This window comes from Zosterops lateralis, assembly GCF_965231275.1.
Source record: "Zosterops lateralis genome assembly, contig: HAP1_HAP1_SCAFFOLD_298, whole genome shotgun sequence".
Lineage (NCBI taxonomy): Eukaryota > Metazoa > Chordata > Aves > Passeriformes > Zosteropidae > Zosterops > Zosterops lateralis.
Window position 1 is genome coordinate 21202 of NW_028154400.1, and position 16799 is coordinate 38000.

The 16799-nt window shown below is 47.6% G+C and overlaps 1 protein-coding gene across 1 annotated transcript; it reads left to right on the forward strand.

The window, feature by feature from the left end:
• Positions 1–832: 832 nt before the first annotated feature.
• On the forward strand, positions 833–7342 carry LOC310906580 (smoothelin-like protein 2; the record flags this gene model as incomplete). The annotated part of the gene is made up of 3 exons (XM_083885319.1): positions 833–1452; positions 6298–6388; positions 7100–7342. Coding segments are annotated over exons 1-3 (724 nt in total), but the record flags the coding sequence as incomplete, so codon positions are not given.
• Between the last annotated feature and the right edge of the window lie 9457 nt (positions 7343–16799).

Sequence of the window (16799 nt, forward strand, 5' to 3'; positions counted from 1 at the left end):
TTTCCCTGCATATTCCAGGTTTATAGGCTTAGCTACTTGCTGCTGCAAGAGAACTACTATTGCCAACTGTTTAATTTTACCAAAGAAGTTGTAGCTATTTGACATAGAGGGCTGACAGATATAGGCTACTTGATGACACAAATGTCTTTAAAGTATTTCTCAGATTCCTTTTTTCTGTGAGGCTTTTTTTTTGTCTTGTGCTGCAGTAAAGAATATGCTTGAAAGCATTCTGCATTGTGGCTCTGGCTAGTTTGGCAGAAATGTGTCTCTTCCCGCATGCACACAGATTGGATCTGCCAGACGACTTGGCAGCTCAATACTAATGCCCATCGAATTGCAGCCTAGTATGGGAAACGTTTAAGTGTGAACATGCCGGTTATGAGTTTCTGCGCTTTCATGGGCAGCAACTTGGCGGTTTGTCTAAGGGTGTATGTGCGTGCATTTCTGTCTCTATGCCCTCAAAGGCCTTTCTCTTTTACTTTTGCCCCCGAGTTCCCGCGAAAGAGACAGCCTGTGCATACTTTCACATGGTCATCGACCAAGCAACTTGGGAAGGCTCTGGTACTAACCGCTCCTCCCCTCGTTCTGTCTCTCTCCTATTCCTTTCCGACCCACATCTCCCACTTCTTCCTTCACCCAGCCCGGCGCTGGCGCCCGCTTCGTGCCGTCTCGCTCCCGCGGCCCCACCCGCAGCCCGCAGCGCCCGGCCCTCTCGGGCCCTAAAGTCCCTGGGCAGCTGTGAACGAGCCCGTGGCCCCGCCCCTTCTCCCGGCTTGTTCCACCATTGCCTCCCCAAATTCCATCTCCCCCTCTGAAGGAGTGAACACGGAGCGGGGCGGACCTTGCAGCCGCGCCACTCGCGCCGCTTCTGTGCCTCCTGCGCCCCAGGAGAGCGGGCCGTGCCCGGCGGCGCCGGGGGCCGGGTCAGGGCCGCCAGGAGGCACAGGGAGCTCTCGAAGAGAAGGACAGGCGGCGGCGAGCGGGGAGACGATCAGGCTTCCGCCGCTGGCCGCTCCCGAGCCCCTCCGTCCTTGCCCGCGTAGCCTGCGGCCCGTGGACACCATGGCCGGCGAGATCGAGGATCTGAACAGCCGGGAGGCTCAGACCGTCTGTGACGGCCTGGGACGCTATGAGGACACGCTGCGGGGCGCCGTCCGGGACATCCATGTGGACATCCAGCTGTTCAAGCAGGGGGTAGGCCGGCAGGTGGAGGAGGTGCTGCGCCTCGCCAGCCCCCTGGCACACGCTGTCTCTGAGCTGCAGCAGGAGAACCTGCGCCTGCGGGTACAGCTGGAGCGCCTGTCTCGGCAGGTGGAGGCCCTGGGCCGGTCGGCGGGGCTGCCGCAGGACTGGGTGAACGAGGCGGCCGTGGGGCCCGGCTCGCCGGGGCAAGGTTCGGCCGACGACACATTCTCCAGTCGTGCCAAGCTAGCGGTCGCTGGCCGGAGCCAAGTAAGCGGCCTGGGAGATGGCAGGAGGGAGGGCCAAGGGCATGCATAAGAGGATACTTCACGACTGTTGCCAGACTGCGTTGGCACGGGGTAACGTTTAAGGACACGGAGTTCCTCTTCTGCGGCGCGGGGTCAGTGGTAGCTAAACTCGCACAGACGTAGTCAGTCATTCCTCCCAGTGATAAAACTTCCTGCAGTGTAACAGAACGTTGTAACGCGTGGCGCATAGAAACACCACTTAGTGGAAAGCTCATCTGGTACTGAGATGTTTTATGTAATCCTTTTTCAGTGTCTGTCTCTGCGAGAAGAGTTGAGAGTTCCTGTGCAAACCTTGATGCCAGGAGAGTACTACCGGACAGTACGCTGTGATTTGGGCACATAAAACCGGGGTACCAGAGACTTGGCTTTCACAGATGACAGCTTGTTTAGACAGCTTGTTTAGGTCCTCTTGGTTAAGCATGTCTTGAGGGGGGTTTAAGACTGTTGAAGCTTAAAAAACTGGTCTGCGGTCTATGCAGACTTGGAGTTAAAAAGTAAAAGCTTGGAAATTAAATTCACTAGAATTGGGAATGAGCAGAGAGTCTGTATTGCATTCCTGCCCTCTTCATTCCTACTGACCCGTGAATGCGGACATTGGGCTTCCTACCTCTGGGTAAAAGGTAAAGCTGCCGTTTGATACATTGTAGAAACTGCCACTTTTCCCCCCATGTGAAAAAGGTAAACACCATCCATACAATTTATAGACTGCTTCCTTTCTGTTCTGCGGAGCTATCCACGCTTGCTTATATTGCAAGGAATAGGTGTAAGCTGGGTGATACGGAAGGGACAAGGGATTGTTGTTCCCCGTTCCATTTCACGGTCTAGTATACTTCCCAGTATGGAGAATCTCGCGTCAATGTTACGGTAATGTCCAGCTTTAGGTATCCGTGTCCATGTTAAAGCTCAGTATGAGCTTTTGTTTGTGTGAGTACCCTCCTGCTTTGCTTTGAGGGTTCAGGGAAGATCAATTAGGTGCTGATCGTTATTCAGTGCCCTCCCAACAATTTAGGTTGGAGAAGTTCCCAAGTTAGCAGAGCTGACCAAAAGGGAATTTCAGTACTGAGAACTATGGGAGGTGCCGCTACAGCTATACACACCAAATTTGTGCAGTGAAAACATGAATTTGTGGGTCAGGTTCTGATGTGGCTGCACACAAATGGCAAAAGAGCGAGCTTTGGTTGCTGTGCCAGTCACCTGCGTTCTCTGTAATGAACACTGTTCCTTCAGTTGATTCCAGTTTCTGGTTATATGACCAAAACATTTCAAATGGAATAACATAAATGGCACTGTGTATGTTTTCAGAAACATGAATATCTATGGTAAAACTGATGATACTTTTATCTTAGTAAATACTTCTACGTAAGTGTGAGATATGAGAAGCAAATAATACTGACCTGGAAATAGCAGCAAACCAAGACGAGCTCTTTTGCTCCCGAAAAGATTTATCAGTTGAATTCCTTTTTACTGTGTGGTTGATGCAGCATTAATTAGATACTGGAGATTCTGAGCATCTTTGGTATCTGAACCATTATTTTCTAATATTGCTAGATTTTTTCATGGTAATTTAACTGGGGGGGAAAAAATGAATCCAGGGAGTTCCAAGCATAGTTCAGAAGTAAGGACACAAATCTCCATTTAATTTTAATCTCGGCAGTTTCTGCTATGATGTCCTCGAAAGCTGTTATACAGTGGTCTAAAAGCTGGTTTAGGTGAAATTTTAAATGGCCATTAGCTGTTCTGATTTGGAGGTGAGTCTTCCTGTTGGTTTGATACCAGCCTTCAATTCAGCTCTCTTAACTAGACCAGAATCTTGAGAGCTGCTTCCACAAAGGTGGAAAATAGGAGATATTTGAAGAGTTAGTTTTGAAAATCTGGATCGTGGAGCCATACCTGAGCTACTGAGCACTTACAAAAGAAGAGTTTTGATATCTTTTTTGTTGTTCTTGATCTGATTTTACATTTTGGCAGGAGCTTTGCAAGTTATGATATTTCCGTAGTTTTTGTGATTGAGTGTGATGCCTTTGTTAAGAGGGAGGACTAAAAGTACTTTAAGGGTGTTCTGTTTTAAAACCGTCAGAGAAGTTTCTGTCTGTTGGACAGACGGCTGCAGAGAGTCTGCCTGCAGTGGTCAAAGCTGCAGAGAGAGAGAGATAGCTGGCTATGACCACCTATGAAGGTCTAAACTTTCCCATTGGCTCCCTGGTGACCCAATGGCACCCAGCAGTTAGTCAGCCTGTGAGTAACTGCATAAGACGTGACTCAGGTGTACATAATGACCTACGTATTTCCAGCAAAGATAAGCTTAGAGAGCTGGAGTTGTTCAGCCTGGAGAAGAGAAGGCTTCAGGGAGACTTCATTGCGACCTTTGAGTACTTTAGGGGGCTTACAAAAAGGGGGGTGAGGGACTTGTTTTTGTACAGGCAGATAGCAACAGGACGAGGGGCAATGGTTTTAAACTGAAAGAGGGTGGGTTAGATTGGTTGTTAGGAAGAAACTGTTCATTCAGAGGGTGGTGAAGCACAGGTTGCCCAGGGAAGTTGTGGATGACCCATCCCTGTCAGTGTTTGAGGCCAGAATGGGCTCCCGAGCAACCCGATCTGATGCGTGGAATCCCTGTGCGTGGCAAGGGGTTGAAACAGGGTGATCTTTACTATCCCTTCTGACCCAAACCTTTCTGTGGATGTACTTCTCCTAGATAAACAGCATTTCTAGAGCCGATGACTTTTATTGTGACCCTTGTGGTAGCTGGTGGTTTTATGAAAGACACTGAATGACTGAAATCTCTCATTTGAGAGAGTAGTATCATTTGTGTCTGTCATCCTTCTAGAAATTGACCTTGTTGTGGACAAAATCTTGAAGACATAACAGACATGCACCTTAGAGGTTCAGCGAGGAAATAAGTGATATTTCTTTTGTTTCTAATCTTGTGATCTGGCGCTTACTTTTTCTGAACGTGTTGAGTTTTTGCCACTGGCTTGCAATAATTGCAGCTTCCGGTTATGGATCTCCAAAGTATAACTTCTTTGCAGCAAAGAAGGAATTCCAGCGGCCCTACAACTATGGAAAGTCTTATCATCCATTACGTGGAGATCTGAGCTACACAGAGATTAGTTCTGCAAGCAGGCTTGGATAAGGCATCTGAAATATTAGTGTTCACTTTCTTTTCTTCAACTTGACCAGTTCTTCGTGTTGTTGTCACATGAGTTGTACAAATGAGTGCTTTTTATTATGAAGTACAGATATATGTAGTTATCACTCTGCTATTTATAATCTATGTGACCACCCCTGATAGAAGTGTTGCTAAACACATGGGTTTGTCAGAATCTTGGCATCTCCAAAGTGGATTTTGAAAGTACTTCAGCCTGACACCACTAAATGCACATCAGAATCTGATCCCACTGTTCTGTCAGCACGTGGGCCTTCTTCCCCATCCTCCAGCCTGGTATCAGTTTATCTTTTGGCACCGTTAGCCAAACCATAGCGGTCGGGTTTGCATGAAATAAGGTAATGCAGGACTTGTCATTGCATTAGAAAGCCAGTGCAGTGTGTAGAATGCTGCGTGACCTTTGCAATGACTATGTCGTTTGACGATTTTACTCACCCACACCTCCCCAGCTTATAAAAGTAGATTGATGTTTACAGCCTGCACAGGCATTCTTCACATTCAGGTCATAATGGCTGACATGAATGGCTAAACGGTTCTAACTGTATACCATGGGTAGATTCTAGGGAGCTGCATTAGCTATGCTTTACATTTCAGTTGTGAATATGGGCAATAATTGTTGACTGGGATCTCAATTGCGCTAAATGCAGCAATAAAAGCTTCGAAGTCCTGACTCTGCATGGTTTCTATAACTAGTATTTGTTGTAATTCTCTCAATCCTGGCAGCTAGTGATAACTGAATGTATTCTCACACAGTACCATTTTCTTGATAAATACAAAAGTTTCAAAATAATTGGGTTTTTTCCAGAATTTAAAACATGTTGATGCAACTACACAATCAATGAGACTTTTTGTGAACTGCGTGTTGGAGAATTTCTCACTACTAATTGTAGCTCCTGCTTCTTGGAAACTTAACTGCAGTAATCATGCATCCGTGAAGCAGTTTTCTTCTTCCTTTAGTTATGCAGCCAAAAATTGCGCAGTTTCTCGTGGTTTAATGTTCCGCTTCAACCCCCCAAAAACCCCCAGCCCAGCCAGCCAAAAAACTCAAACAAAACCCAAAAAACAAAACGGCAACTTCCCACTAAACCCACGAAAAAATTCCTGGCTGATTTTTCTGGAATTATATTGACAGACATTATGAGGAAAATTTATGCTTTTCCCAGGAAAAAAAAGTTATCCTTACAGAAGTTACAGATTATAATATAATATGTAATGTGCTAGGACTGGAATTACTTTGTAATGCTTGTACAATACGTTTTCACAGTGTAATTTCTTTCTGCAGCAAATAGAAAAAAAAATGCAGAGCAGTATTCCAGGCAATCTCAATCAATTTCTCCACTGTTACACAAGGTCTTCTGTTTATCACCATCACAGTGGATGGTGATACCTTTATCTAATAAAAGATAACACCTCCTAGGTGCTTGGGGTCTGTTAAGGACAAGTGTGTGAAGATTGATTTAAGTTATGCATTGCCAATGTTTTGTATGCAGCCTTGGCTCCTGGGGTTAGGTAATTGTTCCTTTCTTATTTTGAGGTCACTTGCATGAGGAAGATCTGTTCTTGGCAGGTGTTTCTGGATACTCTTCTCACTTTTGTTGCCGTTTGAAATTTAGTTGCCGTGTCTGTTGTCTGTTCTGACAGAGCGTAGACCTGGATGACCACCAGAAACCTGAGTTTAGAAGAGTGTTTAGTTCTTCCATCATTGAAAATGGGCATCGATCTTCATCATCAGGTAGGAACAGGGCATGAAATGAAGCATCACTGCCTGTAAAGTACACGATCTTGTCAGTCATAGAGCAAATCTCACATTTGGGAAGGGTTAGAATTTGCTGTAGTTTCAGGATGGATATTGTCCTGTGGCGCCGACACTTTATTTCATAATTTCGAGTTTAATGCTAAAACTTTGGCTTTACTGTAAAGCATGTGCTATAATGTTTCATAAATTAGAGGCTATTACTGCTGCATTAACTTGAGACACGAGTGATAAGGCCTGCTATGCTGGGTGCCATTGTAGTCTTGCATCCAAAACATCTTGCAAGTCACCCCTCCGCTTCCATCATCCGTCAGCGGAGGAAGGACTTAACCATCTCCAGTTTAGAGAGTCATACAGTGTTTCGAAAAACCATGAAAAGAACAAAAATGCTGCTTCCTTAACAGGGGCAGGAGATTGGGAGCGAGGGCTGCACAGAGGAAGAGAAGCTCACTGAATGCAAATGCTAGTATATTAATGATCTATAGACATTGTTCCTGCTGAGATTCACGTAGAGTAAGTTTGATAGCTGCTAGGATCACTTGCACTAGGGTTGTTTCTGCTACATAGATGGTACAATGTTTCACAGGGGATTAAGTCCAATGATTTGTAAAATGTTGCCTGGACATTGGCTTGTAACTTTGTTACAAATCTGCAAGCAAATTTTCTGCCTCTCTCCCGTTTTTTATTCAGGTCAGGCAAAAGTCACTCGTGAACTGACCTGTTTTCAGATGTCGGAACCTTCTTCCCCTGAAGCCCATGCCCCTGCAGTCACCTTACAGATGCCCCACCTTCCTGTTACTGCAATAACCAGGACATCTGAGAAGTTTTCAGGAGAGAACATCCGTCCAACAGGAACAACTAATACATCTTCTTGCCTGCTGGGACAGGGCAAGAGCACAAATACAGTGGGAGTGAAGTCTTCCAACCAGCCAGGTAAGAGAGAAAAATAACATGCTGAAGCTGCATCCTGCTTCCTTTCTTCAACTGGTGCTGTGAATATTATTCTGTGACCTAGTGGTAACTATGAAACCTTGCTTTTATGGCTAAATATCCCATTGTGGGACACTCCAGTTTGGAATACTGTGGGTCCTAGCTGGAGCTTTCGGCTGTAATGCCACATCCGCAGACAATTTTTGTGCCTAATGTAGTTGAGTTTTGCGTGAAGCAGATACTGCGGCATACTTACTGAATTCAGTAAGTTACTGAATCTCTTAAACGTGCCCAGCTCTTTTAATGAAATTTGTAGACATTTTTAGTGCTTTGAGACTGGAGGCCCTGTGAGAAGTTAGGCAGCTATTTGGCTAAGAGGTTCCAATAGTCATCTGGAGGAAGGAATGACTGACAGCAGTCTGACACATATAAACACATCAGTGATTGCAGAATCTTAGTTCAATTGAAATTGAGTTTTAAAAAAAATATTTCACATTGAAGCCATTCATCCTTGGCTGTGACACTTACAAATTAGACTTTATATATGGGTCAGAAATTATAGCAGGATACCAGATGGGATTGCTAGCAAGAGATAGGGATTATCTGCAGATGATTCTTTTAATTTTTATCTTACTAAAGCTGAGAATGTAGCAAACACTTCCTTTCTCTTTTTTTGTGCTGATAAAGTGAAGGACTGGAATTCAATTACAATGAAAACAATGGATTCATCTGCCACTAGAGGTGACTGTTCCAATCTGCATGCCCTTATGCAACAAAAACTGAGAGTGATTGCATGCCCTTTAGGGGTTCAGACCTGAGCGTGTAGTTTTCATTTTTAAGTAGCTCCAGCTGCTTTGGAACACATTCTGCCACACTTGCTCTTTCTGCATGTCTCTAGCAGCCAGAAAGCCCTGTAAAGCGCTCTTTTGCCCGAGAAAAACAACACTCTGGGGGACTTGTGTAACTTTGCTTGCAGCAGCACCTTGGTGTGTTTTCTGTGTTCTCCAAGTGAAAATAAGCCTGTCCGGAGCCCGTGGTAGCTCCAGCTGCTTTGGAACACATTCTGCCACACTTGCTCTTTCTGCATGTCTAGCAGCCAGAAAGGGCTGTAAAGCGCTCTTTTCTCGAGAAAAGCAACACTCTGGGAAACCTCTGTAACTTTGCTTGCAGCAGCACCTTGGTGTGTTTTCTGTGTTCTCCAAGTGAAAATAAGCCTGTCCGGAGCCCGTGGTAGCTCCAGCTGCTTTGGAACACATTCTGCCACACTTGCTCTTTCTGCATGTCTCTAGCAGCCAGAAAGCGCTGTAAAGCGCTCTTTTCTCGAGAAAAGCAACACTCTGGGAAACCTCTGTAACTTTGCTTGCAGCAGCACCTTGGTGTGTTTTCTGTGTTCTCCAAGTGAAAATAAGCCTGTCCGGAGCCCGTGGTAGCTCCAGCTGCTTTGGAACACATTCTGCCACACTTGCTCTTTCTGCATGTCTCTAGCAGCCAGAAAGCGCTGTAAAGCGCTCTTTTGCCCAGAAAAGCAACACTCAGGGGGACTTCTGTAACTTTGCTTGCAGCAGCACCTTGGTGTGTTTTCTGTGTTCTCCAAGTGAAAATAAGCCTGTCCGGAGCCCGTGGTAGCTCCAGCTGCTTTGGAACACATTCTGCCACACTTGCTCTTTCTGCATGTCTCTAGCAGCCAGAAAGCGCTGTAAAGCGCTCTTTTCTCGAGAAAAGCAACACTCTGGGAAACCTCTGTAACTTTGCTTGCAGCAGCACCTTGGTGTGTTTTCTGTGTTCTCCAAGTGAAAATAAGCCTGTCCGGAGCCCGTGGTAGCTCCAGCTGCTTTGGAACACATTCTGCCACACTTGCTCTTTCTGCATGTCTCTAGCAGCCAGAAAGCGCTGTAAAGCGCTCTTTTCTCGAGAAAAGCAACACTCTGGGAAACCTCTGTAACTTTGCTTGCAGCAGCACCTTGGTGTGTTTTCTGTGTTCTCCAAGTGAAAAGAAGCCTGTCCGGAGCCCGTGGTAGCTCCAGCTGCTTTGGAACACATTCTGCCACACTTGCTCTTTCTGCATGTCTCTAGCAGCCAGAAAGCGCTGTAAAGCGCTCTTTTCTCGAGAAAAGCAACACTCTGGGAAACCTCTGTAACTTTGCTTGCAGCAGCACCTTGGTGTGTTTTCTGTGTTCTCCAAGTGAAAAGAAGCCTGTCCGGAGCCCGTGGTAGCTCCAGCTGCTTTGGAACACATTCTGCCACACTTGCTCTTTCTGCATGTCTCTAGCAGCCAGAAAGCGCTGTAAAGCGCTCTTTTCTCGAGAAAAGCAACACTCTGGGAAACCTCTGTAACTTTGCTTGCAGCAGCACCTTGGTGTGTTTTCTGTGTTCTCCAAGTGAAAATAAGCCTGTCCGGAGCCCGTGGTAGCTCCAGCTGCTTTGGAACACATTCTGCCACACTTGCTCTTTCTGCATGTCTCTAGCAGCCAGAAAGCGCTGTAAAGCGCTCTTTTCTCGAGAAAAGCAACACTCTGGGAAACCTCTGTAACTTTGCTTGCAGCAGCACCTTGGTGTGTTTTCTGTGTTCTCCAAGTGAAAAGAAGCCTGTCCGGAGCCCGTGGTAGCTCCAGCTGCTTTGGAACACATTCTGCCACACTTGCTCATTCCGCATGTCTCTAGCAGCCAGAAAGCGCTGTAAAGCGCTCTTTTCTCGAGAAAAGCAACACTCTGGGGGACTTGTGTAACTTTGCTTGCAGCAGCACATTGGTGTGTTTTCTGTGTTCTCCAAGTGAAAATAAGCCTGTCCGGAGCCCGTGGTAGCTCCAGCTGCTTTGGAACACATTCTGCCACACTTGCTCTTTCTGCATGTCTCTAGCAGCCAGAAAGCGCTGTAAAGCGCTCTTTTCTCGAGAAAAGCAACACTCTGGGAAACCTCTGTAACTTTGCTTGCAGCAGCACCTTGGTGTGTTTTCTGTGTTCTCCAAGTGAAAAGAAGCCTGTCCGGAGCCCGTGGTAGCTCCAGCTGCTTTGGAACACATTCTGCCACACTTGCTCTTTCTGCATGTCTCTAGCAGCCAGAAAGCGCTGTAAAGCGCTCTTTTCTCGAGAAAAGCAACACTCTGGGAAACCTCTGTAACTTTGCTTGCAGCAGCACCTTGGTGTGTTTTCTGTGTTCTCCAAGTGAAAATAAGCCTGTCCGGAGCCCGTGGTAGCTCCAGCTGCTTTGGAACACATTCTGCCACACTTGCTCTTTCTGCATGTCTCTAGCAGCCAGAAAGCGCTGTAAAGCGCTCTTTTCTCGAGAAAAGCAACACTCTGGGAAACCTCTGTAACTTTGCTTGCAGCAGCACCTTGGTGTGTTTTCTGTGTTCTCCAAGTGAAAATAAGCCTGTCCGGAGCCCGTGGTAGCTCCAGCTGCTTTGGAACACATTCTGCCACACTTGCTCTTTCTGCATGTCTCTAGCAGCCAGAAAGCGCTGTAAAGCGCTCTTTTCTCGAGAAAAGCAACACTCTGGGAAACCTCTGTAACTTTGCTTGCAGCAGCACCTTGGTGTGTTTTCTGTGTTCTCCAAGTGAAAATAAGCCTGTCCGGAGCCCGTGGTAGCTCCAGCTGCTTTGGAACACATTCTGCCACACTTGCTCTTTCTGCATGTCTCTAGCAGCCAGAAAGCGCTGTAAAGCGCTCTTTTCTCGAGAAAAGCAACACTCTGGGAAACCTCTGTAACTTTGCTTGCAGCAGCACCTTGGTGTGTTTTCTGTGTTCTCCAAGTGAAAATAAGCCTGCCCGGAGCCCGTGGTAGCTCCAGCTGCTTTGGAACACATTCTGCCACACTTGCTCTTTCTGCATGTCTCTAGCAGCCAGAAAGCGCTGTAAAGCGCTCTTTTCTCGAGAAAAGCAACACTCTGGGAAACCTCTGTAACTTTGCTTGCAGCAGCACCTTGGTGTGTTTTCTGTGTTCTCCTAGTGAAAATAAGCCTGTCCGGAGCCCGTGGTAGCTCCAGCTGCTTTGGAACACATTCTGCCACACTTGCTCTTTCTGCATGTCTCTAGCAGCCAGAAAGCGCTGTAAAGCGCTCTTTTCTCGAGAAAAGCAACACTCTGGGAAACCTCTGTAACTTTGCTTGCAGCAGCACCTTGGTGTGTTTTCTGTGTTCTCCAAGTGAAAAGAAGCCTGTCCGGAGCCCGTGGTAGCTCCAGCTGCTTTGGAACACATTCTGCCACACTTGCTCTTTCCGCATGTCTCTAGCAGCCAGAAAGCGCTGTAAAGCGCTCTTTTCTCGAGAAAAGCAACACTCTGGGAAACCTCTGTAACTTTGCTTGCAGCAGCACCTTGGTGTGTTTTCTGTGTTCTCCAAGTGAAAATAAGCCTGTCCGGAGCCCGTGGTAGCTCCAGCTGCTTTGGAACACATTCTGCCACACTTGCTCTTTCTGCATGTCTCTAGCAGCCAGAAAGCGCTGTAAAGCGCTCTTTTCTCGAGAAAAGCAACACTCTGGGAAACCTCTGTAACTTTGCTTGCAGCAGCACCTTGGTGTGTTTTCTGTGTTCTCCAAGTGAAAAGAAGCCTGTCCGGAGCCCGTGGTAGCTCCAGCTGCTTTGGAACACATTCTGCCACACTTGCTCTTTCTGCATGTCTCTAGCAGCCAGAAAGCGCTGTAAAGCGCTCTTTTCTCGAGAAAAGCAACACTCTGGGAAACCTCTGTAACTTTGCTTGCAGCAGCACCTTGGTGTGTTTTCTGTGTTCTCCAAGTGAAAATAAGCCTGTCCGGAGCCCGTGGTAGCTCCAGCTGCTTTGGAACACATTCTGCCACACTTGCTCTTTCTGCATGTCTCTAGCAGCCAGAAAGCGCTGTAAAGCGCTCTTTTCTCGAGAAAAGCAACACTCTGGGAAACCTCTGTAACTTTGCTTGCAGCAGCACCTTGGTGTGTTTTCTGTGTTCTCCAAGTGAAAATAAGCCTGTCCGGAGCCCGTGGTAGCTCCAGCTGCTTTGGAACACATTCTGCCACACTTGCTCTTTCTGCATGTCTCTAGCAGCCAGAAAGCGCTGTAAAGCGCTCTTTTCTCGAGAAAAGCAACACTCTGGGAAACCTCTGTAACTTTGCTTGCAGCAGCACCTTGGTGTGTTTTCTGTGTTCTCCAAGTGAAAAGAAGCCTGTCCGGAGCCCGTGGTAGCTCCAGCTGCTTTGGAACACATTCTGCCACACTTGCTCTTTCTGCATGTCTCTAGCAGCCAGAAAGCGCTGTAAAGCGCTCTTTTCTCGAGAAAAGCAACACTCTGGGAAACCTCTGTAACTTTGCTTGCAGCAGCACCTTGGTGTGTTTTCTGTGTTCTCCAAGTGAAAATAAGCCTGTCCGGAGCCCGTGGTAGCTCCAGCTGCTTTGGAACACATTCTGCCACACTTGCTCTTTCTGCATGTCTCTAGCAGCCAGAAAGCGCTGTAAAGCGCTCTTTTCTCGAGAAAAGCAACACTCAGGGGACTTCTGTAACTTTGCTTGCAGCAGCACCTTGGTGTGTTTTCTGTGTTCTCCAAGTGAAAAGAAGCCTGTCCGGAGCCCGTGGTAGCTCCAGCTGCTTTGGAACACATTCTGCCACACTTGCTCTTTCTGCATGTCTCTAGCAGCCAGAAAGCGCTGTAAAGCGCTCTTTTCTCGAGAAAAGCAACACTCTGGGAAACCTCTGTAACTTTGCTTGCAGCAGCACCTTGGTGTGTTTTCTGTGTTCTCCAAGTGAAAATAAGCCTGTCCGGAGCCCGTGGTAGCTCCAGCTGCTTTGGAACACATTCTGCCACACTTGCTCTTTCTGCATGTCTCTAGCAGCCAGAAAGCACTGTAAAGCGCTCTTTTCTCGAGAAAAGCAACACTCTGGGAAACCTCTGTAACTTTGCTTGCAGCAGCACCTTGGTGTGTTTTCTGTGTTCTCCAAGTGAAAATAAGCCTGTCCGGAGCCCGTGGTAGCTCCAGCTGCTTTGGAACACATTCTGCCACACTTGCTCTTTCTGCATGTCTCTAGCAGCCAGAAAGCGCTGTAAAGCGCTCTTTTCTCGAGAAAAGCAACACTCTGGGAAACCTCTGTAACTTTGCTTGCAGCAGCACCTTGGTGTGTTTTCTGTGTTCTCCAAGTGAAAAGAAGCCTGTCCAGAGCCCGTGGTAGCTCCAGCTGCTTTGGAACACATTCTGCCACACTTGCTCTTTCTGCATGTCTCTAGCAGCCAGAAAGCGCTGTAAAGCGCTCTTTTCTCGAGAAAAGCAACACTCTGGGAAACCTCTGTAACTTTGCTTGCAGCAGCACCTTGGTGTGTTTTCTGTGTTCTCCAAGTGAAAATAAGCCTGTCCGGAGCCCGTGGTAGCTCCAGCTGCTTTGGAACACATTCTGCCACACTTGCTCTTTCTGCATGTCTCTAGCAGCCAGAAAGCGCTGTAAAGCGCTCTTTTCTCGAGAAAAGCAACACTCTGGGAAACCTCTGTAACTTTGCTTGCAGCAGCACCTTGGTGTGTTTTCTGTGTTCTCCAAGTGAAAATAAGCCTGTCCGGAGCCCGTGGTAGCTCCAGCTGCTTTGGAACACATTCTGCCACACTTGCTCTTTCTGCATGTCTCTAGCAGCCAGAAAGCGCTGTAAAGTGCTCTTTTCTCGAGAAAAGCAACACTCAGGGGGACTTCTGTAACTTTGCTTGCAGCAGCACCTTGGTGTGTTTTCTGTGTTCACCAAGTGAAAATAAGCCTGTCCGGAGCCCGTGGTAGCTCCAGCTGCTTTGGAACACATTCTGCCACACTTGCTCTTTCTGCATGTCTCTAGCAGCCAGAAAGCGCTGTAAAGCGCTCTTTTCTCGAGAAAAGCAACACTCTGGGAAACCTCTGTAACTTTGCTTGCAGCAGCACCTTGGTGTGTTTTCTGTGTTCTCCAAGTGAAAAGAAGCCTGTCCGGAGCCCGTGGTAGCTCCAGCTGCTTTGGAACACATTCTGCCACACTTGCTCTTTCTGCATGTCTCTAGCAGCCAGAAAGCGCTGTAAAGCGCTCTTTTCTCGAGAAAAGCAACACTCTGGGAAACCTCTGTAACTTTGCTTGCAGCAGCACCTTGGTGTGTTTTCTGTGTTCTCCAAGTGAAAATAAGCCTGTCCGGAGCCCGTGGTAGCTCCAGCTGCTTTGGAACACATTCTGCCACACTTGCTCTTTCTGCATGTCTCTAGCAGCCAGAAAGCGCTGTAAAGCGCTCTTTTCTCGAGAAAAGCAACACTCAGGGGACTTCTGTAACTTTGCTTGCAGCAGCACCTTGGTGTGTTTTCTGTGTTCTCCAAGTGAAAAGAAGCCTGTCCGGAGCCCGTGGTAGCTCCAGCTGCTTTGGAACACATTCTGCCACACTTGCTCTTTCTGCATGTCTCTAGCAGCCAGAAAGCGCTGTAAAGCGCTCTTTTCTCGAGAAAAGCAACACTCTGGGAAACCTCTGTAACTTTGCTTGCAGCAGCACCTTGGTGTGTTTTCTGTGTTCTCCAAGTGAAAATAAGCCTGTCCGGAGCCCGTGGTAGCTCCAGCTGCTTTGGAACACATTCTGCCACACTTGCTCTTTCTGCATGTCTCTAGCAGCCAGAAAGCGCTGTAAAGCGCTCTTTTCTCGAGAAAAGCAACACTCTGGGAAACCTCTGTAACTTTGCTTGCAGCAGCACCTTGGTGTGTTTTCTGTGTTCTCCAAGTGAAAAGAAGCCTGTCCGGAGCCCGTGGTAGCTCCAGCTGCTTTGGAACACATTCTGCCACACTTGCTCTTTCTGCATGTCTCTAGCAGCCAGAAAGCGCTGTAAAGCGCTCTTTTCTCGAGAAAAGCAACACTCTGGGAAACCTCTGTAACTTTGCTTGCAGCAGCACCTTGGTGTGTTTTCTGTGTTCTCCAAGTGAAAAGAAGCCTGTCCGGAGCCCGTGGTAGCTCCAGCTGCTTTGGAACACATTCTGCCACACTTGCTCTTTCTGCATGTCTCTAGCAGCCAGAAAGCGCTGTAAAGCGCTCTTTTCTCGAGAAAAGCAACACTCTGGGAAACCTCTGTAACTTTGCTTGCAGCAGCACCTTGGTGTGTTTTCTGTGTTCTCCAAGTGAAAAGAAGCCTGTCCGGAGCCCGTGGTAGCTCCAGCTGCTTTGGAACACATTCTGCCACACTTGCTCTTTCTGCATGTCTCTAGCAGCCAGAAAGCGCTGTAAAGCGCTCTTTTCTCGAGAAAAGCAACACTCTGGGAAACCTCTGTAACTTTGCTTGCAGCAGCACCTTGGTGTGTTTTCTGTGTTCTCCAAGTGAAAATAAGCCTGTCCGGAGCCCGTGGTAGCTCCAGCTGCTTTGGAACACATTCTGCCACACTTGCTCTTTCTGCATGTCTCTAGCAGCCAGAAAGCGCTGTAAAGTGCTCTTTTCTCGAGAAAAGCAACACTCAGGGGGACTTCTGTAACTTTGCTTGCAGCAGCACCTTGGTGTGTTTTCTGTGTTCACCAAGTGAAAATAAGCCTGTCCGGAGCCCGTGGTAGCTCCAGCTGCTTTGGAACACATTCTGCCACACTTGCTCTTTCTGCATGTCTCTAGCAGCCAGAAAGCGCTGTAAAGCGCTCTTTTCTCGAGAAAAGCAACACTCTGGGAAACCTCTGTAACTTTGCTTGCAGCAGCACCTTGGTGTGTTTTCTGTGTTCTCCAAGTGAAAATAAGCCTGCCCGGAGCCCGTGGTAGCTCCAGCTGCTTTGGAACACATTCTGCCACACTTGCTCTTTCTGCATGTCTCTAGCAGCCAGAAAGCGCTGTAAAGCGCTCTTTTCTCGAGAAAAGCAACACTCTGGGAAACCTCTGTAACTTTGCTTGCAGCAGCACCTTGGTGTGTTTTCTGTGTTCTCCAAGTGAAAAGAAGCCTGTCCGGAGCCCGTGGTAGCTCCAGCTGCTTTGGAACACATTCTGCCACACTTGCTCTTTCTGCATGTCTCTAGCAGCCAGAAAGCGCTGTAAAGCGCTCTTTTCTCGAGAAAAGCAACACTCTGGGAAACCTCTGTAACTTTGCTTGCAGCAGCACCTTGGTGTGTTTTCTGTGTTCTCCAAGTGAAAATAAGCCTGTCCGGAGCCCGTGGTAGCTCCAGCTGCTTTGGAACACATTCTGCCACACTTGCTCTTTCTGCATGTCTCTAGCAGCCAGAAAGCGCTGTAAAGCGCTCTTTTCTCGAGAAAAGCAACACTCAGGGGACTTCTGTAACTTTGCTTGCAGCAGCACCTTGGTGTGTTTTCTGTGTTCTCCAAGTGAAAATAAGCCTGTCCGGAGCCCGTGGTAGCTCCAGCTGCTTTGGAACACATTCTGCCACACTTGCTCTTTCTGCATGTCTCTAGCAGCCAGAAAGCGCTGTAAAGCGCTCTTTTCTCGAGAAAAGCAACACTCAGGGGGACTTCTGTAACTTTGCTTGCAGCAGCACCTTGGTGGGTTTTCTGTGTTCCTCCAAGTGAAAATAAGCCTGTCCGGAGCCCGTG